Here is a 25913-nt window from a genome sequence, read left to right as displayed (position 1 = left end):
GACCGCCTCCACAGAGGCTTCTCCCCCTCTCCGCAACTTGTGCCGCACTTGGTTCTGCCGAGACCCACGACGGTTCCGCCCCCTTCTTCCTTGTCATTGATGTTGTTGTTCTTGTCAGTGCCGCAGCCCCGACCGCCGGGAGCTCGAACTCGAGCCGGGGCCGCCCGGGCGGCGCGGTGGCGGCGGCGGCAGTGGCTGCGGCTGCAGCAGCTGCAACGGCTGCGGGGGCTGCTCCGGAGTCTGCGGGGGCGACCGGGGACCGGCAGCCATCGGCGGGGCCGGATGGCTCTGTGCGGGCAGGCGGCTGGGGCCGCGTCGCTGCCTAGCGAGCTGATCGTGCACATCTTCTCCTTCCTTCCCGCGCCCGACCGGCTGCGGGCCTCGGCCTCCTGCTCGCACTGGCGCGAGTGCCTCTTCTACCCGGCTCTCTGGCCCCAGCTCCGCATCTGCCTCCGGGTCTCACCCACGGAGCAGCCTCGGCTCGAATTCCTCATGCGCAAGTGCGGCTGGTTCGTGCGAGAGCTGCGCGTTGAGTTCGCCGCTGAGAATTACCTGAGCGGAGGCGGCGGCCCGGGCGACGGAGGAGGCGCGGACACTGGGACTGGCGGGGAGGAAGTCGAGGCCCTGCAGCTCTCAAACCGGTGGCTGGAAGTGCTGCGCACCTACTTGGAGCTGGTGCTGTGCGTGCTGGTCAGCATTCGGAACAACAGGTAGGCTCGTCGTAACCCGTCCGCCCACCCTCCTTTCCCTTCGTTCCCTTCCGCGGGACTCAGAGTCGCTCCTGACTCTCACCCCGAGATAGATTCAGCAAGAATATTCCCGGCCCGCTTCGAAGCTTTCTTCAGTGGGTGGGGGGTGTCAGTTATAACTGGGCGATTTCATTGAGTCGGGAGGGCATAACGGGACTCAGCGTACTACTTTATAAACAGTGATGCACTTGGTGTTTATCAGACATCCCTCCTGGCGCCTTCCAGACAATGTCTCATTCATCCTCTCGGTGGCGTTGCGATGGAGCTGACAGGCGCCGTCAATATTCATTTTACAGAGGAGAGAGCTTTAGCTTAGAAGATGAGGCCTGTGACTCTTGAGAGAAATAAAAACATGAATTAGTTTTTCTGACTCTGAACCTGTCCATTCAAAATAAATAGATCGTGGCGAGGGAGACAGGGGTGTGTGCTACTGATATGTTACTGGTGTCATAATTACAAAACTCCCTAAAAGAGCTCGTTAATAGCCCTTTTCTTACTAGGAAGAGTTTTGATCAGTTAATCAAAGTTAAGCCAGGCACAAAGAGTAGGAGAAGTGCTCGTTAAACGTAGGGGTTGGAGAAGAGTCTGGTCATCAGGGTTGGAAGTTCTTCCCCATACACCTCCAGACCCAACTTGTTCGCAGTGATTCACCTGTTATCACAGTTCAGCGTGTTGGTTGCATGTGTTGGGTGAATTGGCCTGTGTCTGCAAAGGGTAAGCACTCTTAACTATCCTCATTTCACCTCAGGACTTGACTCTAATTCTGGGAATAATTTCTTATGTTCTATGTTGTAACCGATTATCCTAACAAATATCTCCCTTATTTCTATTATCTATTGCTCTCGCCAAAATCCCTTCACTTTTGATTTTTTATTCTAAGGTTACAATTAATGAATTGGAAGAAAGTTCAAAAGGTCAAAGTGAGCAGTGTACATAGTAATAACAGCTGAGCAGTTCCTATTTTGACATTCACTATCTAAGTCATCCTTTCAGTGACCCTGTGAGTTAATGTTTAGAAGTAAGTTAATCTCACCTTTATTTTTTAAAATGTCTTGAGATATTATAGTAATATTGGAAGTGTTAATACGAATATTAAAAACATAAGTGAGACAGACTAGTTTTCTTTAAATTTTAACAAATTTGAAAATATTTTAAACCCAAGTTTTTATTTGGGTCCTCTGGTAAAGGCTCTTTGTGTTTCCTTCCATATTCACTAAAAACTACAGACTGAAGTTCAATAAAGACCCATACCAACTTCATTGACCACTTTTGGTTTTCTAAAAATATAAAATTTAATGACTAATGAGAAGAACATTTGACATTTTTCTGTATATTTCTGAGTTAAATTTACAGTGGTTTTGTTTTATGAGTTCTGCCATTTTATAAGCAGAAGAAGAGGATATGAAACCTATCAGGTTACAAGCTTTATGCTTCCAGGCTGTGCTGAATTCCTTTATATAATACATATAACTCACACTCTTATTTTGTTGTGTTCCAGTTATTTTCATGCCCCCCGAGGAAAAGAACTGAAACACCTGGAAATGTGGGAACTTGTCAAGCGTAGTGTTCTGAAAGGATATGTGACGTTTTGTCTTGCTTGATTCTGGGTTTCATATGCACATGTAATTTCAGAGTGACTATAGCCACCTTACTGATACTTTAGGTATTAGGAACAACTGATGAGGATTGAGGAGGTGCAGAAATCACCTTTATCAAAGGATAAAGTACAGTCCTCCAGGTTTCAGAGCTCCCCTTCCTTACTGCTAGGATACCAGCCGTCTTGATGAACAGTAAGAAGAGAAATACAGTATGTACTCATTTGACTATAAGTTAAATAGGCTGAATTTCCTGCAATTGTCCTACAAGAAATTGTACACAGAAGTTCAAAACAACAAATTTAGGTATGTGATTTTAGGATTTGATCTGGTTGTTGAGTGCTACCTATTGAAATACTGTATTTCAGACTTCTTAGGAAAAGTGAGAGTTCCTGGACAATAAGATTTTTGACAATAGCTAATAGCTCAGTGTTTAAAAATACTTAAACAGCCCTGGCTGGTGTAGCTTAGTGTTGAGCACCGCCCTGCAAACCAAAAAGGTCATGGGTTCAATTCCCAGTCAGAGTACATGCCTGGGTTGCAGGCCGGGTTCCCAGTTGGGTGCATGCAAGACGCAACTGATTCTCTCTCACATGGATGTTTCTCTCCCTCTCTTTCTCCTTCCCTCTCTAAAAAAAGTAAAATACTTTAAAAAATAGTTAAACAGTAGGCATAAGTACATTTCATTATCTGGTTTATTTTCTGGGCTATATAAATATTTTACATAAGCATTTTGGGGGGTAAAATGCTATATTGGGGGCAGTCCAGTTTTTTAAAGATGAATACTGTGGCAGGTGAGAAAGATTTTTTTATGAGATTGACTTTCTTTTTAAAATTCTGCCTTACAACTCTAGATGTATGTAGATTGACCATTTGATGACTATACCAGCTTATATGCCCTCTAAATAATAGAAGTAGGTCTATTAAGAATTCATTGATTTGGTCTCGGCAATGTGGCATACGGAATGAAACCTTTATGTAGTTTTCTCAACATTAGTCTACCAAGACCCAAGAACTGATAAGCCCATTTAAACATACATTTTAAAATAGGTTAAAATTTCTTTGGACATTTCATATTACTATCTAAGATGGTAGGAAATACACTGAAGGTGTTATTGCCAACAACCCTCAGCTTTATTATTTCCCATCTTAGTGTAAAAAATAAATGTAAGAATAGCTGTTCACTCTTTAGAGCTTTTATTATTTATTTAAAGAAGCACATTTACAGAATAAGTATATTAAAATATATTGGGACTCTGACCAGTCTGTAGTACCAAGAGGTAGTTGCCTATAGAGAAGAGAGATGAGATGATGCATATCCAGCAGATACCTTACCTTAAAATTGACAAATTAAAGTGGTTCCATAAGGATAGCCTCAAGGTCATTGACAAGGGATGAGACTCTAACATGCTAAAAAAACTAACAACCTGGGAGGGCTGCTGGGAGGACTTAGGGCTCTCTAGTCCATGTATACATTCTTACAAAGATTAATAAATGATATGGGGGTAATGAACACATACTACAATACACAAATGATGTATTATAGAATTGTACAACTGAAACATATAATTTATTAACCAATATCACCCCAATATATTTAATTAAAAATAACTGATAAATAAAGGATACGAAGTAAAACTAAATAAAAGATCATCAAAGTAAAATATTTTTTCTGTATTAAATGAAGCCTTCTAGCAGCTTTTGAGTGATGATTAAATTATTTCTGTTTTTATGTTTTAATTCTGAAGCAGGCTTGGAAGAGTTCAACTATGTTTATATAGGACCCAAGATAACAGTTCTAAAAAAAATCTGGTTTTTTCCTCCAAATTTTGAGAACTATGTGCCAAGCAGTGAAGCTCCTCATTCCCATAGAATCAATATTTTAGAGGGGAAAGGCTGACAGAAACAGGTAAACAAATGAAAGAACATTTATTTCAATTGTAAAAATAAAATCTGAAAATACCAAAAGACTATGTAATCGTAACTAGGTAGCAACAGTAGATAAGTGGTAAGAAAAAAACTCTTTAAGCTGCAACATGAATGACAAGATCTGAAGCAAATAACATCTGAAGATCTGAGCAAATAACATTCCCAGCAGAAAACAATGTTAAAAACCCAGGCCTTAGGCCAGACAAAGATTTTGGCCTGTTGGAGCAATAGGAAAGTACCATGAGAATGAGGGTAAAAGTGGTGTCATGATGAACTCTGGGAGGAAGGAATGGGTTAGGTTATGTGGGCTTTCGAGTGGTATTTCAACTATATTGTAAGAATAGAGGAATTAATCAATTGAAAATTTGTTTTTTAATATATTTTATTGATTATGCTATTACAAGTTGTCCCACTATTTTTCTCCCCTTTATTGCCCTCTGCCCTGCAACCCCCCACCAGCATTCCCCTACCTGAGTTCATGTCCATGGGTCACACATATAAGTTCTTTGGCTTCTCCATCTCACATACTATTCTTAATGTCCCCCTGTCTCTTTTGTGCTCCCCCTACTATGTATGTTTCTTATTCCCTGTACCATTTCCCTTCCTCTTCCTTCTCCCCCTCCCCACTGCTAATCCTTCATATGGTCTCCATTTCTGTGATTCTGGTTCCTGTTCTAGTTGTTTGCTTATTCTGTTTAGTTTTTGTTTTTTAGTTTCAGTTGTTGATAGTAATGAGTTTGTTGTCATTTAACTGTTCATATTTTTGACCATCATCTTTTTCTTAGATAGGTCCCTTTAACATTTCATATAATAAGGACTTGGTGATGGTGAACTACTTTAACTTTACCTTATCTGGGAAGCACTTTATCTGCCCTTCCATTCTAAATGATATTTTTGCTGGGTAGAACAATCTTGGATGTAGTTCCTTACATTTCATGATTTGGAATACTTCTTTTCAGCCCCTTCTTGCCTGTAAGGTCTCTCTTGATAAATCAGCTGATAGACTTATGGGAACTCCTTTGTAGGTAACTGTCTGCTTTCCTCTTGCTGCTTTTAAGATTCTCTTTATCTTTAATCTGGGATAATATAATTGTGATGTTCCTTGGTGTATGCTTTCTTGGGTCCAACTTCTTTGGGACTCTGAGCTTCCTGGATTTCCTTGAAGTCTGTTTCCTTTGCCAGATTAGGGAACTTTTCCTTCGCTATTTTTCTAAATAAATTGTCAATTTCTTGCTCCTCTCCTCCTCTCTCTGGCACCCCTATGATTCAGCTATTGGAACATTTAAAGTTTTCCTGGAGGTTCCTAAGCCTCTCCTCATTTTTTGAATTCTTGTTTCTTCATTCTGTTCTAGTTGAATGTTTATTTCTTCCTTCTTCTCCAAATTGTTGGTTTGTGTTCCAGATTCCTTCCCTTCACTGTTGGTTTCCTGTACATTTTCCTTTATTTCATTTTGCATAGTCTTCACTTCTTTCTCTATTATGCAACCATACTCAACCATTTCTGTGAGCATCCTGATTACCAGTGTTTTGAACTGTGCATCTGATACATTGGCTATCTCTTCATTGCTTAGTTGTATTTTTTCTGGAGCTTTGATCTGTTATTTCATTTGGGCCATACTTCTTTGTCTGGGTTCACCTGTTATAAGGAGCAGAGCCTTAGGTATTCGCCAGGGCAGGGCAACTTGGCTGGCTGTAGGAAAGGGGTCAGAGGGAACAGTGCAGCTTCCTCAGTCTTTGCTGGCTTTCAATCACTTCCTCTACTACCCACAAGCAGATTGGGCCCTTCTGATTGGGCCCATGCTGATCCCCAAGTAGGTGGTTTTGTGTATGTTCTAGGACCCTGTAGATCACTCCAGCAAACTCTCCTGTGGGACTGGGAGTTTCTCCCACTGCCCAAACCTCCACAGGTTTTTTTAAGTCAGAGATTTTTTTCAGTCAGAGGTTTTTGAGGCTTTATTTCCCTGTGCTGAAACCCTGGGTTGTATGGTCTGTCTTGCTCCCTAGTTGTTCCTCCCGGTTTATCTGCACACAAATGTGGGACTGCCTGGTCTAGCTGCCACCCCACCCACCGCAGTCCTCCAGCTGCCCCCTTGCCAGGAGTCCTCTCCACCCTTGCTGCCCGTCCCCATTCCTCCTATAAGTCTGGATAAACGATTCTTTCTTAACTCCTTGGTTGTCACACTTCCATACAGTTCAATTTCTGGCAGTTCCGGTTATTTTTTGTTTTTAAATTTGCTATTGTCCTGCTTTTGGTTGTGCAAGGAGGCACAGTATGTCTACCTGCACCTCCATCTCGGCCGGAAATCTCAGGAAGATTAAAGTCTGATTGAAAAATTGTTAAAACAGGAGTTCTGTGATCTAATTTGCATTTTAAGACAGTCACTCTGATTGCTATGAAATGAATGGATTATAAGAGGACACAAGAATTATAAGAGGACACAAGAAAGGAACGAAGCAGGGAGATTGTGGGAGAACGAAGCAGGGAGCATTCACCATGGATGAGAATAAATCTACCGAGACATGATCTGCTTGGGGAGGAAAGGTAGATGATCTCTCAAAGGAGAAAGGCCAGGAGCCTTTTTCTCAATGGGCTTTTATTGGGTCTGTTTGCATAGGAATACAGGGTGTATATGTAAAGCTCATCAGTCATTGTCAGGTAGTAATGATCAAACAATAGATAACATTCAGAGAACTCTGAGAGCTTATTTTGAGTCAGGGTCAGATAGCTAAAGAGCCATAAAACTTTGGGGAACAAACTCACTTCATGTTTGCACCCTTATTACCCTTGAGGGTATTAGCAAAATGGGTTTCATAGGATTTTATATGCATTCTTTCTTAGGCCTGATTGCCTTAAGGAATCTGCCCTTTCCAGCACAGGGCACCCACCTCCAGCATTGTTTCAGGCTTAAGACAGGCAGTGGAAGTAAGGCAGCCAAGAGATTAGGAGACTTCTTGCAGACAGAATGAGGACTCAGGCGCTTATGTCAAAGCCAGGGGACAAGGGTCCATCACCCTCTCTCTCCATAGCCCCCCAAGTCCTTCCCTGAGGACCCCCTTATGACCATGTCTTAGGTCATCCCTCTCTTGAGGAATCTTACCCATCATTGGCTAACTGGTCAAGCACTGGGGTCCAGGCAGGGTAAAGTGGACAGAGGTGATGCCCCTGCCAGGGAGATAAGCTTTGTCTCCCTAGTGGCTTGTGGTCCCAAGGTCTTTTTACTCAGCCTTAACCATGGAGGGGGGGGGCACGGTGGTTAGAGCTTCTGAAACCAGGCAGGGCGGTTCCCAACAGGAGATAACTTGGAAAGCTGTTGCAGTGATCTAAACAAGAGATGATGGAAACAGTTGAGATGAAGAAACATGGATGTATTTGGAATGTATCTTACAAGTTAGAGCCAAGAGGACATGCTGATTGGATATGGATTTTTGAAAAAGGAAGGATCAAACGTTTTTTATTATTTATCTTTTAAGACTCAGTTTTCTTGTTCTTAACACTGTTAAAGTTATCTTTTAATAGTATTTTAAATAGCAATTTTGTATGTCAATCTTATTTTTAAAAATCTTTTTGGGTAGCCTCTGGGATTTGACTTGGACTGCAATTCTGAGATGGTAGTGAATTAAATGGATGTGTTAATGATTTGCCCTCTCCTTAAATAAATACCTAGGATTGAGGCATAGTTTATGTTCTGAAAATATGGCTTTTATTTGCTATTTGCCCCTCTGCCACCAAGTAACTTTCAAGTAAAGCCCTATTCATACAGGCCTGAATAAATTTAAATTAGTCTTTTGAACTGCCTCCAGAAACTTCCCAGTTTTCCTTACTGCAGTCACTTGGAATTTTCTTTTCTCTGTTTTCTCCTCTTTCATTTTCTTCCTTCATGTAAAACCATTACTACTTGGGCCCTGGCTGGGATGGCTCAGTGCATTGAGTGCCAGCCTGTGAACCAAAGTGTCACCAGTTTGATTCCCAGGCACATGCCTGAGTTGCAAGCCTGGTCCCCATTTAGGGATGTGCAAGAGGCAACCACACATCAATGTTTCTCTCCCTCTCTTTCTTCCTGTCATCTCCTTTCTCTAAAGATGAAATAAATAAAATCTTTTAAAAAATTACTACTTGGAATTTGCCTAAGTCTGGACATAATATGAGCTGTGGGTTCAAGAGGATGGGGCTAAGTGGAAAGGAAAAAGCAGATGGTACTCTGCACAAAGACTATCCTTCCCTTTACCCCCCATATCACTGGGGTCATCACCTATAGCACTAAGCCCAGGTAAACTTGTTTACCACTCAAAGTGTGTACCCTTCTATTACCTCTCTTAAGTGGACAAGAAAAAGGAGAAAACAGAGGACAAAGTTAAGCTACCTTCTAACCTTTTTTGTTAGTTAGGTGTTTCTAGTAACTTCAAAAGACTCTCACTCTTAGAAATGTCAAAGGGACTATTTAGAATCAAGGCAGAGAAGAAAGGTAAAAGACTTAGATCTTCGGTAGCTTAGACCCACTTTCTCAAGCCACACCCCCTCTCCATACAAAAGCTTTATTAGAGCCATCACTAGGGTCATGGAACTGGGTAAGGCCTATTCCTAGTTCCAGTTGAAAAGAGTTGAGTAGGCATGTTCTGGACAGGTTTTTTAAATACTAAGCTAGTTTTCACAGAGAAACAGCAGTTTTCAACAACTGTATAATGTAGGCAGTATTATTTTACAGATGGCAAAACTGAGGCACAGAATAGTTAAATGAATTTGCCATTTACATAATTAGAGAACTGACTGCCTTGTTTTCTAATTTTTAAGTAAAATTTTCAAACATGGACAAAAACTAGACACAATGAGCCTATTGCCCAGTTTCAACAGTTTAAGGATTTTTCTATATTTGTTTTCTTTTATCTTTACTAAAAATTTTAAAGCCAATCTAAGACATTTGCGTCATTTTACACTACTTACTTCAGTATAAACTGAAAATTATGGACATTTTTATGTATAACTGCAATGCCATTAATATACTTAAGTTACCAATAATTACTTAGTCTCACCTGATTTTTTATATGAAAGTTTTATTCTTGTATTTTTATTCTTATTTATTCTATTATAGTTGTCCCAATTTCCCCCCCTTTGCCTTCTTCCTCCACCCCATCACCCACCCATTCAATCCCCACCACATTGTTCATGTCTGTGGGTTATTCATACATGTTCTTTGACCATTTCCTTCCCCTTCTTTGCACCGTTATCCCCTTTCTCTCCCCTCTGGCAGCTGTTAGTCTGTTCTATGTTTCCATGTCTCTGGTTCTATTTTGCTCAGTTTATTTTGTTCATTAGATTCCTCTTATGAGAGACAAATTGCATATCACCTGATTTTTTTTAAAAATTGAGTCTTTTAAAAGAACTTTATTTCTACTCCAAGATTCTAAACTCATGTACACTTGAAATGTAACCAACATTAACTTTTCACATCATTGGCACACAATGCATATTTTAATAATTGAATAAGCAAAGAGTAGGAAAGCAGTCTCTCAGCTAAATTTCTAAGTTATAAGTACCTAATGATCTAATTTAGCTCCATATCTGGAATTGATGACTTTTTAAAATAGAATTAAAGAAAAATGCAATTAAGTTGAGAATTCATTCTCTTCTAGCAATAGTATGGCTTTCTACATGTTTTAGAAAGACTGATTATCGAACACAGTTTAGGATTTTCAGGATTCATTCTCTCTGGCAATCTTATAGTTACATCCCATTAATATTACCACAGGGACAGAGCTAAATTAATTTGAAGAATTAAAATGAAAGAAATGTTGTCTAACCAACTGTGACATTCTCCCAGTATGTTTTAGCTACATGCTTTTTGAACACTTGCATGCACAGGAAAGAACCCTGTTTGCTTCATTAGTTCACTTGGTTCAACAATAAATGAATGAATGTATAAACTAAGTAAATAAAACTAAGGTCACAGATTTCATCTTTAAATAAAAGGATTATGTGGTGCAGTTCCCATGTTACTGGTGTACGTGAGACATCTGTTTATTGCCCTGTTTCACTAGGTTCTATGCTAGCCCTGTTACCTGGATGTTCTGTTCAGTCCTTTTTTTATCATCTGAGACAATAACGAGCCACCTGGGGGCTATATACAGTCTCCTTGCCTCCACCATGTGATCTGTAATCTAATTTCAGCCTGATATATATGAAAGTTGCCCTTGAGTTGCCAGGGTTTGTGTGTGTTTGTGTGTGTGTGTTTTAAAGTGAATTGTTAATTTCTACGTGACTCAATAAATAAAATTTCACTTCGAATGGAAAAGTAAGTACCTAAAGTTTTTCCACAAATATCTCTTATATACTACTCAAAAATATGCCACTTACAATTTTTCTTTAAAATTCCCTTTAAAAAAAGATTTTATTTACTTATTTTTAGAGAAAGGGGAAGGGAAGGAGAAAGAGGGAGAGAGAAACATCAGTGCGTGGTTGCCTCTTGTACATCATCCATGGGGACACCTGGCCTGCAACTCAGCCATGTGCCCTCACTGGGAACTGAACCAGCGACCCTTTAGTTTGCAGGTCAGTACTCAATCCACTGAGCCACCAAAAAAAAAAACCCAGGGTAATTTTTCTGATAATTTTGAATAAGACCATTGTATTCAAGGACACGGTTTCATTATAAGAAACAATATGAACTAAGTAGGAGTCAGAACCCAGGTTCTCTACCTTATTCTGCCCTAACTAGTATTGCAGTCTTACACAAGTCACTTCAATTTCCTCCATCTATAAAGACAAAAGAATTAAGCACTGGCTGGTGTGGCTCAGTGGACTGACTGAGCAGCAGCCTGTGAACCAAAGGGTCGCTGATTCGATTCCCAGTCAGGGCACATGCCTGGGTTGCAGGCCAGGTCCCCAGTAGGGGACACATGAGAGGCAACCACACATTCATGTTTCTCTCCCTCTCTTCTCCCACCCTTACCCTCTGTCCAAAAATAAATAAAATCTTAAAAATAAATAAATGAATGAATTAGATGATTCCACAAATCATTTCAACTTCAAAAGTATATCAATGATGCCTCTGTAAAGAAAGTTTGTATATGCATTATTGGTTATACTTTAACAAGATTATTACCGTTTTATTGCTGCAGATAAAAAGAATTTTTGTTAAATTGCTCTTGAGTGGCATGTCTAATATTGCTGGGACATTTAAAAATATTGTATAGGTAGAACTAAAACAGAAATCTTCCAGGGAGCCTCCTTATATTAACTTGCTAAATTTTAATAATGCAGGCTTTTAATTTTAAAATGATTTTCATGTAAATTAAGTTTTTATACAGGTGGGAAGCTATGTAAAAGTAATTTAAAGTTCTTTCCTCAATAGTGTGCATTTGTAAAATAGAAAGATACAGAAAAAGTAAAAATTAATCAGAGGTAATAGCTAGTAAAATGTAATGCATCTTTTTACAAAATAGGAATAATTAAGAGTGGTTTTCCCTTAATATGTCTTGTACATTTTTTCACACAATCAAAAATCCTATCATGCACTATTCACCTATTAAAAAGGTCAAAATCCAGAACACTGCCAACATCAAATGCTGCCAAAATATGGAAGGAATGCAAAATGGTGCAGTCACTTTGAAATATGGTTTAGCACTTTCTTATAAAACTAAACATGCTTTTATGATACAAGCCGGCAATCACACTGCTTGGTGTTTGAAAGGAGTTAAAAACATAGATCCTAACAAAATCCTGCATGTAATCATTTATAGCTGCTTTATTCATAATTGCCAGAATTGGAACCAACCAAGATGTCCTTCAGTAGATGAATGTATACATTAACCTTGGTACATTCAAACAGTGGAATTACTATTCAGTGCTTAAAAGAAATCAAGCCATAAAACGACATGAAGGAACCTTAAATACATATTTCTAGCTGAAAGATGACAGTCTGAAAAGGCTATACACTGAATAATTACAATTATATGAGAATCTAGGAAGCAAAACTATGGAGTCAGTAAAAAAGATAAGTGGTTCCCAGGAGTGGGACAGAGAGAGATCTGAATAAGCAGAGCGCAGAGGACTTTTAGGGCAGTGAAAACTGCATGGTATAATGATGGACATATGTCAATATCTATTGGCCCAAACCCATAGAATGTAAAACACCAAGAGTGAACTCTAAGGTGAACTGTGGACTTTGGATGATTATGATCTGCCTGTCAATGTGAGTTCATCCTTAGAAAAAATATATCATTCTGGTGAGTAATGTTGATAATGGGGGAGGAGAATATGCATGTGAAGGTAGGGGTAAATATTTTCTCTTGATTTGGTTGTAAACCTAAAACTAGTCTTTAACAAAATGAAGTCATTTAAAAATTATATCATGGTAATATATGAGATCCCTCCGGAACAAGTACAGCCTTTGTTACTGTAACAAAAACAGTTTGCACAACATTTATGTAACCTAGCAGCCAGGGAAAATGGACTGGAATGCACATGTGTGAGCAATGGTGACTTCACTGTACTTGTCAGTGGGGGAGGTAGGTATAGTTGATGAGCATGTGTACCGTGTGGCCATTGCATTCAAAATGAACAAGTAGAGCAGTGAATCTGCATCAAAGTTTGCATTAAGCTGGAACATTCCTCCACAGAAGCTATTCAGATGATTCAGAAGGCCACAGCTATGAGTGATTGGCAGCTTCATCACAACAATATGCCCACTCATGCATCACATCTTGTGCAGAGTTTTTTGGTGAAATGTCAAATCATGCAGGTGACTCAGCTCCCCTAGATCCCAAATTTGGTGCCCTGTGACTCCTGGCTTTTCCCAAAGCTAAAATCACCTTTGAAAGGAAAGAGATTTCAGACCACCCATGAGATTCAGGAAAATACGATGGGGCAGCTGATGGTGATTGGGAGAACCGTGAGGTCCCAAGGTGCCTACTTTGCAGGGGACTGGGGCATCATTGTCCTATGTACAATTTTTCTTGTATCTTTCATCTTCTTCAACAAATGCCTCTGTTTCATATTACATGGTTGGATACTTTCTTTCTGGACAGACCTCATATATTGGTTATACACTATTTTAAATAAATTATTTTTACACCCTGATTTGGACATTCAGTTTGTTGAACATTTCAAGCCCCCTACAAACTCAGAGTATATGTAATTTACTCATTTTAAAAAATGCTTTTATATATCCTGGCCATCAGAGTAACTAAACATGGAATTTGCATTTTAAAAAATCTCTCACCCAGCCCCCTCACTTCCATCTGGCCCCACCAGGGCTCTGATGGGCACAAGGGTGGCTAACACAGTGATGCCCCAGGTCTGTGCTCCTTGGCAAGCTCAAGGAGGATACGTGGTTGGCATTCCACAGCCAGGCTGTGGAGGGATGTGAATGTGGGAAGGTGGTATCTGGTTCTGATATGACTTTCACAGAGACCTTTGCTTGGTGGTGGTGGGGGGGGCGGATTTCTCAGCCCTGACTGGCATGGCTCAGTTGGTTTAGCAGCATTCTGCAAAGGGAGCAGTCGCAGGTTTGATTCCTTGGTAGGGCACATGTCTGGGTTGTGGGCCAGGTCCCCAGTCCTGGCATGTGCAAGAGGCAGCTGATCTGTGTTTCTCTCATAGATCAATGTTTCTCTCCCCTTCTCTCTCCCTTCTTTCCCCTCTCTCTAAAAATAAATAAAATCTTTTTTAAAAAAACGTATCAATTCCCCCCATCATTTCTTTTTGTTTTTGAAGTTTTTTGTGGTTTTTTAAATTGAATTATAATTGACATATAAAATTACATTGTACATATAAAATTATAGTTTCTTGTGTACAACATAATGATTTGATACTTGTACGTGTTGTAAAATGACCACAGTAAGTCTAGTTAACCCCCTGTCCCCATCTTAAACCCATTGCATTTATTGTTTCATTTCTGTGGTCCCTATAAGACAGTAAATTTCAATTAGGAAGCACAACTCCCCCTCTTCCCCTAACCTATGCTGAAAATCATTTGTAAAGAAAAGTGTTACTAATAGAAATGGGTTGCATATGTAAGCACAGTAAAGAAAAAGTTTTAAAGGATATGTTATATACCTATACGTATGTGTATATGACAACTGATTCTAAAGTTTATAAGGAGAAGCAGAAGAACCAGAGCAGCTGACAGTATTGAAGGAGGACAACAAAGACTGAGAACTGATACTACCTGACTTCAAGGCTTACTACAAAGCCACAGTAATCAAGACAGTATGGTTTTGGTGAAAGAATAGACAAATAGGTAGAACAGAATAACCCAGAAATAGACCCACGTAAATATAATTAAGTGATCTTTGACAAAGGAACAAGGCAAAACAATGGAGAAAGAGTCTTTACAACAAACAATGTTGGGACAGTGGGACATCCAGTAGACACAGAACTTACATGCTTCACAAAAATTACCTCAAATCCGATCACAGACCTAAATGTAAAACACAAAACTATAAAACTCCTAGAGGATAACAGGAGAAATTGAGATAATCTGGGGTTTGGTGATGACCTTTTAGATACAAGACCACAGGCACAATCCATGAAGAGAATTGATAAGCTGGACTTCATTAAAATTAATATTTTCAGCTTGGTAAAAGATACCGTCAAGAAATAAAAAGAGAAGCCACACACTGGGAGAACATGTTTGCAAAGGACATATCTCATAAAGGACTGATAAGCAAGATATACAAAAAGTCTGAAATTCAGCAATAAGAAAAGCAAACAACCCTACTAAAAAGTTGGCCAAAGACCTTAACAGACATCTATGTATCATTATCAAAGAAGATACATAGATGGTAAATGTGCATTTGAAAAGACTCTCCACATGGTATTTCATCAGAGAAATGCAAATAAAAATAACAGTTAGACATCACTACACTTCTGTGGCCAAAATCTAGAACACAGACAGCACCAAATGCTGACAAAGACACAGAACAACAGGAGCTCTCATTCATTGATGGTGTGAATGTAAAATGATACAGTCATTTTGTAAGGCAGGTTGGCAGTTTCTTACGAAACTAAACCTACCCTATATGATACCAAAATCCTCCTTGGTATTTACCCAAAAGAGTTGAAAACCTTTTTTTGTTCACGCAAAACCTTGCACACAGATGTTTGTAGCAATTTTATTCTTAACTGACAAAATTGGAACCCACCAAGATGCTTTCAGTAGGTGAATGGATAAACAACCCAGACAGTGAAATATTATTCAGTGTTTTGGGTTTTTTTTTTGTAATGGGCTATCAAGCCAGGTAAAGACATGGAAAAACCTTGAAAGTATATTACTAAGGCAAAGTAGCCAATCTGAAATAGCTAAATACCATATGAATCCAACTATATGACATGGTAGAAAACATAAAACTATGGAAAAAGTAAAAATTTCAGTGGTTGCCAAGTGCAGCCATAGGCCAAAAAAAAAAAAAAAAGCTATCAGGCCATAAAAGGAAGTAACTTAAAGGCATATTAGTGAAAGAAACCAGTCTGAAAACACTACTTAATGGTTTCAAAGTCTGTACTTTATTATAAGCATTCCCAGCAACGTGTAAAGTAATTGCTCTATATACTTTATAACACTTAGTATTATCAGACTTTTTAACCTTAGACATTCTTGTGTGTGAGTGGTATCTCATTGAGGTTTTCATTTTCATTTCCCTAGTAACCAGGATGAACATCTTTTCATTAATCAACTTTTTTCTTTAATGATTTGTATTTTTTGTGTCTTATCTAAAAAATATTTGCTTAATCCAAAGTCACAAGATTTTTCTCCTGTATTTTCTTAAGCAGTATTATATAGTTTTAGCTGTCAGGCTTAAGCATATGATCCATTTCAAGTTAATTTTTCTAGATTGTGTGAACTAAGGATCCAGTTGTCGTAGCACCATTTTTTTTAAAGACTATCCTTTCTGACATTGAATTGACTTTCCAAATTTGTCAAAATTTCTAATTTTTATTTTATTTATCATTGTCTTATGAAAATTATACATGTGGATACAATGACCATATATGAATGGATCTAGTCTGGTGTCTCTGTTCAGTTCCATTGATCACTACATCTATGCTTAAGCCAGTACCACCATGTCTGTGATCTATTGGTTAAGAAAGAGTCTTGAATTCTGATAGTGCATGCAATCTAACTTTGTTCGTTTCAGAGTTGTTTTGGCAATTCTCATTTATTTGCTTTTTGAAACAGCCTGCTAGATTTTGATAGGATTGTGTCAAGTCTATTGGTAATTTGGGGAGAACCAACATGTTAATAGTCTTCCCGTAAACAAATGTAGTGTATTTCTCCATTTTTGTAGGTGTTTGATTTCTCTGAACAATGTTACATAGTTTTCAGTGTAATTTTATAAGATTTATCCCTAAGTATTTCATATTTTTGATGCAACTGTAACTAGTACTGTTTTTTTTTTTACATTTCAGTTTCCAGATGTTCATTGCTGGTTTATAGAAGAGAGTTGATTTTTACATTTTGACCTTACTAATAAACTAAGTTATGAGTTCTAGTAGCTTTTTTTAGATTTCTTACAATTTTTTTTGTGTAAATGATGAAATAATTGGCAACTAAAGATCATTTTCCTTTCCCTTTCCAGTCCATGTGCCTTTTTGTTGACAGGTAAAATATTAGGGAGTAAATTTTTAATAGTTGGTTTAAGTTTCTTGTCTGCTAATTTCTTCACCTCTCATTTCTGGGCATGTCTCTTGATTGATTTTTCCCTAGTTGTAATTTTTCCTTTATCTTTATGTGTGATAATTTTGATTGGATACTAGACATTGTTATTCTTTGAATTGTTGAGTCCTAAATTCTTTAATTATATTTATTCCTTTAAGGAGTGTTGGGTTTTAATCTGACACATAGTTAATTTGTGTGAAATCAGTTTCATCCTTTTGAACTTTGCTTTTAAGGTTTTTCAGGGGAGATCCAAAATATCCTTTATCTAGGGCTAATGAATCAATGCTAAGGCATGGCTTTTCTGAGAGCCCTACCCAATACCCCTGTACTGCAGTATCTCTTAGCTTTTGCTGGTAGGAACATAAACTTCCCACCACTGTGTGTGCTCTACTACTTTCCAGTAGTACTTTCTCCAGCCTTGTGTGGTTTTACCCCACATATTTGCAGATCATTACTCAACCAAAGACTTGGGTTATGTCTTGGCAGTCCTCTCTGCAGATTGGTGACACTGTGTGCAACTCCCTAATCTCTGGTACTCTGTCCTCCAAATCCTAGCCACTTTGGGCCTTCCCCAAATCTTTCTTCTCAACTTAGGGAGACTGCTAGAGTCTGTTTGGGTTTTCCCATCCTGTGATACAGCTTGGAAACTCTCCAGGTCGTTATCTGAAGCAAGGGTAGTTCTCATCTCATTTTTCCCCCATCCAGGGATCACTCCTATATTGTTTATTGTCCAGTGTTTGAAACAGTTGTTTCGTAGGTTTTGTCCTGTTTTCTAGTTGTTTATAGGAGGAAGGTACATGGCTGCTTAATCCTTTATGGAAGAAGTAAAAGTTTCTCCCATATGTGCTTTAATACCACAAGGACAACTAGTGTTATAGATATACAGTAGTAATCACTGGAAGCTGGGTTGGGGGGAGAAAAATATTGAGACTGTGAATTTGTATAGGATGCTTTTCTCTGAATATTATTAGAAATTGAATGATATCTTTTTCTACATTACATAAAAATTTATTCTCAAAAAATACTTTTTTTAGAAGTCTTTAAATTTATTTTTTTCCTAGAAGAGGTTATGAGAAGCAGATTAACCTTTTTATAATTCATAGATGTAGTGGCAACCTTAGAATAAAGAAAGGGTAAAAGAGAAAATACTTTAAAGACAACCATAGTTACATGTGTGTCTATTATAGTCATGTGTCCCTTAGAGTTTGATATGGTAGCTATCTTCTCAAGAATAACTCTATATCCTTTTTTTAATGGAAAAACATTTTAAGTTCATGTCTTCCTTCAATAAGAATATAATTTTTCTGGTAGTCACATGGAAAGTTGATTAGATGTACTAGAGTGACTAATTTAAAATTTTTTCAAAGTCAAGAAAAACACATTAGATTTATACGATTAGTAATCTTTACAGTATTTTCCTTGACGTGTTCTACATTGGCTGTTTTATAACCTTTTCCTTTTGTAAACCTTTTGTATAACCTTTTATAACCTTAACCTTTTTAATGAGGTATGCTATTAAATATAAATTGTTTCATTTTTATATGGTAAAATATTTCTCTAATTCTATTATTTCTAAGCTTAGAAAGTCTTATTCCTCAGAAATTAGATCACTTTCATATCAGTTTCCATTCATGTGTTGTTTTAGTATGTAATGATATCTATGCAGATTATTTTGCTCTATTGAGAAGTGCCTTCGATTTCTCTTTTTCACAGCAATTTTTAAAAAGATTTGTCTGTATTCATGATCTCTGTTTCCTAACATCCAATCTGATCTTTTATCATCATACCACATAAAATGACTTCCATTCTGATCAGCACGTTGTTAAGCCAAAAGGACCTGTTAGTCCTTGTAAGACCTCAAGGCAGTATTTGACACTGTTGTTTGTCACTTTATTCTTTGTACTTTATTCTTTATTCTAAGTTTTCCCTTGGTCTCTGATTTCCACACTCTTGATTTTTCTCCACCTTCTGACCTCTCCTTTGCAGCCTCGTCTCTCTCTAATTTAATTATTGAGGTTCCTCACAACTTGACTTTTTGCCTGCTATTCTTCTCATTTATACTCTTACCCTAAGCCCTATTGCTCCCATCCATGACTTCAGTTATCATCCAGATAACTGCTTGCTCCAGACATGGAATTGCCTTCTCAGCATCTTAACTTGACTATCTTCATGATTACTCTTCAAGTTAAATTTTAGAATCATCCAGTTTTTTTAGTGAAACTAAGGTTATTCATTTGGAAAAACAAGACATTCTTTTCAAATGTTATTTTTCATTTACTTAGATTTTTTTTATCACTCTAGTGGACTACATGTTTCTTACTAACTTTATTGTAAGTGGATTCTTTAGTTGGTTATTATTTGACATTTACACCAGTAATTTGTATTGTTATTTTCTCCTACTTTATTTAGAATTTTACTATTAGAAAAGTATATGTTTTGTAGCTAAAATTATCTAAAACAAGATTTTTACATAGTTTTTTATCTCTCTTGATCATAGCTATACTTTTGATCATAGAACTGGGAAGGTTCTCTAGATTTTAGTCAAACAGTATTTCTTACTAAAAACATATCCTCAGGGCAGTGCCCCACCCTTTCACCATTAAAGATGTTGACTGGTTTGGGAAATTTTTATATTATAGTTAACATCTATATAAAACTTATAGATTATACAGTTCTTTAATAATGTCATTTTGTTATTCGTCTCAACCTTTTTAGGTAGATATTAATACTGGAAAATAAATGAGTTGCAGGGACATTAAGAGACTTTTCCATGGTCGTTAAAATAATGAGTTCCTGAACTAATGCTATAGCCCAGTCCTCATTCTATAGAGCTCATGCCATTTGTATTATATCACATTGCTTTCCATTGTATGTAAAAAGCAATCTGAAAGTACTTAATTGGATTCTAAGTGAGTTATGAGGTAGAAACTTACCTAGAATATTCATTCCGAGTACTTTTTAAAATTTATATTTTTGTATATGAATCACTTAGACAATCATTTACATTTTTTTTATAGGAACCTCCAGAAGTTTAGCCTTTTTGGAGACATAAGCGTTCTACAACAGCAAGGAAATTTGTCAAATACATACCTCAGCAAGGTGGACCCTGATGGCAAAAAAATTAAGCAGTAAGTTATATAGTTAGAGGAAAGGGGCTTATATAACAATAATTTTACTTTTTTGAGAAATTGTAAGATACTATCAGAAGAGTAATGATTATTTTGCTAAAAAGAACATATGTCCTGGAAATGTCTTAACTATGATATACAGTGATTATTATATGCCATTTCATATCATAAATTTTAAGACAAATCAAAGAATTTTCTGGGTAATTAATGATTTGTACAACTTATCTGCTTGCTTTTGCCATAAGTTGTATGTCACCAGTCTTCGCCATACTGGTGCACAGTGCTGCTTTCCTTGAACATATCTCTGTATGTTTCACAGATCTGTAAGTTTAATACATCTTATTCATAATATTTAATGAGAATATTTTAATGGTATTTATGATAATACTTATGGGTTGGATTGAAACTGAGAGAAAATGGATCTCAACATTGCATGCCATTTTACTGCCTATTTTCAAAAGACAGTTAAAAGATTAGAGCTAAATGTTAAGAGGATCATTGTGGCATGTGTTTTCCTTACAGAATTCAGCAGCTGTTTGAAGAAATACTGAGTAATAGTAGGCAATTGAAATGGCTGTCCTGTGGGTTTATGCTGGAAATAGTAACCCCAACATCACTGTCATCTCTCTCAAACTCTATCGCCAACACTATGGAGCACCTGAGTTTACTGGATAACAATATTCCTGGTAACAGCACTCTCATCACTGCAGTGGAACTAGAGCGATTTGTGAATCTACGCTCACTTGCCCTGGATTTCTGCGACTTTACAGCTGAGATGGTGAGAGTCTTAACCGATAGCAACCATGTGCCTTTGCAGCGACTGTCTCTCCTGGTCCACAATGTTTCCGTGATGCACAAGTCTCTGGACAACATGCCAAATGATGAGCATTGGAAGGCCTTGTCACGAAAGAGCACCAGCCTTCGGGTCTATATAATGGCTTTTGATATCAAGAGTGAAGATATGTTAAAGATTCTGAAGCCCAGTATACCACTAGAGAGGATTCATTTTGACAGCTACATCACTTGTGTTTCAGGAGCTATTGTTGATCTCATATCTAGACAGTATGACAAGTTCCTCACTCATTTTATATTGATGAATGATGTGATCGACACTTCTGGGTTTCCAGATCTTAGTGACAACCGAAACGAAGATCCATTGGTTTTACTAGCATGGAGGTGCACAAAGCTCTCTCTTTTGGCAATTCATGGTAGGTGATTTTTGTTCACTATAATTTGATATTAATCTTACATCTAAAATGTTTTATGCTAATAAAAAAAATAGCACTGGCATTTATAGTATTAAAATCTTATAACAGCCTTGGCCGCTGTGGGTCTGTTGCTAGGTGCATCATTTCCACAAACCAAAAGGTCACAGGTTCAATTCCTGGTCAGTGAAAATGCCTAGGTTGCAGGTTAGGCCTGGTCTAGTGCACACAGGAGGCAACCAATGGATGTTTCTCTTTCACATTGATGCTCCTCTTCCTGTCTCTCTCCCTCTCTTCCCTTATCTCTAAAATCAATAAGCATGTTCTCCAGTAAGAATTTTAAAAGATCTTACAACAAATTAATATGCAGATTTTTATACTTTTTAAGATTTATAAAATATACCAAAAAATGGAAAGTCACATCTCTGCCTTAAGTGTTCTGCTCCAAGTTCCCTGTTACATTTTTCTTCTACCATGTAATTGATAGCATTTTACAAAAATGGCATTTGAAGTTAATTTTTCTGAGAAAAACATATATATTTACCTGTAGTAGAAATATTTCCTCTAATCACAAATCGCTCATAAAATAACATGGAAAAGGAAGTGTGATTTCTTTCATGCCCATTGCCTTCTAGATGCTAGGTATTAACATGAATTTATATGACATTTTTTTTCTAATGGTGGTTCCACTGATTAGGTATATTCTCATTTCATACTAGGGCCTTTCATCTTAATTTGAACTTGGGGGAGTTTCTATTCTGACAAGTTAAAGGAATATTTTACTTCCTTTTTTTGATACTTATAAGACATGTTACAGGATACAAATTAGGAAGTCTCTATGAACATCTTAAGCTCTCTTTATTAGCTCTGTTTCATTGTTTTTGAAATTATTTTTTTAGCCTGTATTTGTGTCTTGCTTTTCAAGTTTGGTTTTGTAATTTAATCATCAATAAATGATTTTGTATCAGATGAAGAAATGTCAGGTTATTCAAGAGTTAAATTAACCCCTTTTAAAAGCTTCTTTTCTTCTTTTAAGAAATAAGAAGACCGGGCTGGTGTAGCTCAGTGGATTGAGCATGGGCCTGTGAAACAGAGGGTCGCCAGTTTGATCCCCAGTCAGGGCACATGCCTGGGTTGCAGGCCAGGTCCCCAGTAAGGGACACATGAGAGGCAATCACACATTGATGTTTCTCTCCCACTCTTTCTCCTTCCTTTCCCCTCTCTCTAAAAAGATAAAACAAATTTTAAAAAAAAGAAATAAGAAGCTGTTAGAGACAGCTAAAGCCCCTCTATCCATTCTTTTATTCCTTCCCAGAGGTAATTATTCTGAAATTAGTATATATTATTCCCATGACTGTTTTATACTTTATATATTTGCTACTGACAATGAACAATTTATCTTTAAAGTACCACTTCATAACTTTTGACTATGAATGATTTTTCATTAATGAAGAATATCAGTTTAACTATGTATTAGTAATGAATGCATACTTTTGAAATATAAAAATTTGTTCTTTGTGATATATTACTATCCAAAGCTATAAAATTATATTTTAAATATATTTGGTTTTACTAAATGTGGTGGTATGAGAATAGGATGATAGCACCTTCCCTTTCACCACCCACAGTCATGTTCTTGGAGATAATACCAAACCTGTCATTTTTTTCTTTTTCTGGCTAATCATACTTCCTTCTTGAATCTCAGTATATTTTTATTTTTATTTATTTTAATTTTTTAAAAGATTTTATTTATTTATCTTTAGAGGGGAAGGGAAGGAGACAGGGAGAGAAATATCAGTGTATGGTTGCCTTTCATGCATTCCCTGCTAGGAGCTGGCCTGCAACCCAGGCATGTGCCCTGACAGGGAATCAAACTGTGATCCTTCGGTTCACAGGCCCGTGCTCAATCCACTGAGCCACACCAGCCAGGGAGAATCTCAATATATTTATAAAAGAAAAGGACCAAAGTAGTAAGTGAGATACAAATTTGTGGAAAAGACTAACTTATATAGACAAAATAAAATGCAAGGAAATTACAGTGCTTGTGTTTTGCTTATTTTTAAGGTTACACAGTGTGGGCACACAATCTCATTGCCATTGCTCGTCTTCGTGGCTCTGATCTGAAAGTACTTGAAGTCACTGAAGAAAGCATTGATTTTGACCAAGGTGAACTTGCCGACCAGGACGTGGATCCAGTGCATAACCTTATTGAGCAGGTATCCCTGGGCTTGGGCCAACCTTGGCATGCAGTCATGGACATCGAATCACTCAGTGTCTTCACTGAACCAAATCGTCATTTTTACAGAGAGATGCAAAGCTTCAGCGAAGACATTTAGCTTTTTTTTTAAATGTACAATTCCTGTGGTTACATATGCAAGTAGGATCCCATTATGTTTTTTTTCAGTAGTGTGAATTAATCCCTTTGTGCTGTGTTTAATCAGTATTAGCTTCATAGAGTTATATATGTATATTCTACTTCTTGATCAAAGAACGTACTCGGGTATTGGTTTAGAAGTTCAAAGTGACTATGTATAGGGCTTTCACGGTTAATGAACTTGTTAACAAACCTTAAGGATGTACAACCGAAGGTTGTCTGAGGTTGCTGGCTAACTTTGTTTTTCACTGAGTTACTCTGCCTTTTTGATGTTTTTATTCTTTGTGTGTCAGAGTTCAGAACTCAGGAGCCAAAATATTTTTATACATATATAGAAATATATCCATAGCCTGGTAGATTTGTATGCAATGCACTGCATTCACATATTGTAATAGCATTTCATTAATTTTTATTTGAAATGGAAGGGAGGATAATGTCCCTAATGATTTATCCTTAACAGAAAAACCAAGACTTTAACTTTCATTACATATATAAAATTGATATCACCAATTACCATTCTGAATTTTGTATAGTACTAGGTTAGAACATTGCTAAATCCTTTTTTTAAAATGCATTTACATAAACAACACACTCAAATTGTTGGATTTTTAAAAACTATATATGACATGATTTTATTTATCAATTATATTACACATTTAAGTTAGCTTTTAAGCCCAGATTTCAAGTAGTGGAGGAAGAAAGAAACTATATTCCAGGGTAAAACCTCCTAAAGAAAATCGAAAAACAGAACTATAAAACACACATGCTCGCAAACATTAGTCGTGAAATCCCTAGCAACAAGTCACTGGATTTTTCTCTGTCAGCACGCGTGTCAGCTGCCAAAGAATAGACTTAACTGAAGAAGTGCCCACATGCTGGCAGGGGCCGGCCCACTCTGGCCAGCCAGATACTGCTAGATTGTAATATTTAAGGTCGAATTTCGACCTGTGGTACACAGCTGTGCTGTGGCTCAGTCAGCAACCTCAGAACTCTGAAAAACAAAACAAAAAAGAAAAAAGAAAAAAAAAACCATGCACCTGTTTCACTGTGAATAGTGAATGTAAAGGAAGAAAGGAAAAACTGAAAGCTTGTTCTATCACAGGTATGAGCTGCTATGATACATGAAGAACATTCCATGAAGTATGTTTTAAAACCTTGTTATATCTGAGAGGCTTTAAAAGCCGATTTAACTGTTTCAGGGCAACCGCGGTACAGACGTGGTCTCTGTGAGACTTCCACCTGACCCCAGTTTTAAGTGGTACGAATGTTGTGCATTTAATGTTAAAGGACAGTCTGCAATAATAAAGTAGCCAACGTGGGTGCCCAGCAGTGCTGAGACCTGGCTGCTCTATTGTAAGCTTTGGAAACACAATTTATGCAACAGATGTCCAGATATGATTCTATTTATGGAAAAAGTTTATATGTGTTTTACAAATGGTTTTACCATCTTATATTAAAATGACCTTTTGACAGGTGTGCACTGTTTTGTCTCCAGTGGGCACATACCATGCGGATTTTATATGTACATCAGTAGTGTGAATCCACTGGCACAGTGTGTGTAAATGCCAGATGTGGTGAGATTTTATCTTATAAATGTGATCAGATAAAATAACTCCTGACAGAAACTGTAAGGAAACCAGCTGAATGTTTGACCTGATGACTGATGTTGTATGGTTTATGTTAAATGTATATTCTTTTAATCAATGAATAAAGCATTAAAAAGTGATCACTGAAATACATTTTATTGTATATGAGGCATGAAAACTATTAGTGTTAAATAAATGGCAGTAATCCTTATATTGTGTATAATCATATGTTAGCTCCTATTGTAACTTGGCTAGTGAAGCTCAAATTTAAGAACCTGTCATAAAGTCTTAGGCTGAAGAATTTGGAGGATTTTAATTTTTTTAACTAATTTTGGCAAAATACAAGCATAAAAGCAAACAATACACTGGTTAACACAAAGTCCAGTAAGTGTGGCTACTTACTTCAGTATGCCAGTATTAAATAGTTCATAAACCCCTGTGTACTGCTTTAGTTTGGCTTTGCAATCTTATATTCTTGGTTATTGAAGCAGACAGCTGTCATTTATGAGAAAGAAAAGGGCTTTGACATCTTTCTTTCCTTAATCATTCCAGCTGCTGACTCTTCTAGATACTGCCTAATGTTAGAATAATCTGGTGTTGACAAAGAACCATCATCGTACCTGCTGCTTCCTTGTTAGAGACATCTAACTCCTTTGAATGAATCAACGTGTTTATGTATTTAAAATACCAAATA

General features: G+C 37.4%; 1 protein-coding gene and 1 non-coding gene across 2 annotated transcripts; both read left to right on the top strand.

Moving 5' to 3' along the window:
* Positions 1–25853, top strand: FBXO33 (F-box protein 33). Its single transcript, XM_037158895.2, has 4 exons — positions 1–710; positions 19944–20054; positions 20577–21262; positions 23324–25853. The coding sequence occupies exons 1-4, from the start codon at positions 100–102 to the stop codon at positions 23593–23595; spliced, it is 1680 nt and encodes a 559-aa protein (XP_037014790.2). The 5' UTR covers positions 1–99; the 3' UTR covers positions 23596–25853.
* Positions 13439–13681, top strand: LOC119059303 (small Cajal body-specific RNA 6). Its single transcript, XR_005084391.2, has one exon. It is a non-coding gene; the product is annotated as a small Cajal body-specific RNA 6 (non-coding RNA).
* Positions 25854–25913: the final 60 nt, after the last annotated feature.

Source organism: Artibeus jamaicensis, unplaced genomic scaffold (genome assembly GCF_021234435.1).
Source record: "Artibeus jamaicensis isolate MK-2021 breed Jamaican fruit bat unplaced genomic scaffold, CSHL_Jam_final contig_760, whole genome shotgun sequence".
NCBI lineage: Eukaryota > Metazoa > Chordata > Mammalia > Chiroptera > Phyllostomidae > Artibeus > Artibeus jamaicensis.
This window is presented reverse-complemented; position numbering and strand designations above follow the sequence as displayed.

Coding starts and splice junctions, on each gene's coding strand:
- FBXO33 (XM_037158895.2), top strand. CDS start 100: ATGTTGTTGTTCTTGTCAGTGCCGCAGCCCCGACCGCCGGGAGCTCGA. Junction 20,055..20,576: donor GATGGCAAAAAAATTAAGCA/GTAAGTTATATA, acceptor TTTTCCTTACAG/AATTCAGCAGCTGTTTGAAG. Junction 21,263..23,323: donor CTCTCTTTTGGCAATTCATG/GTAGGTGATTTT, acceptor CTTATTTTTAAG/GTTACACAGTGTGGGCACAC.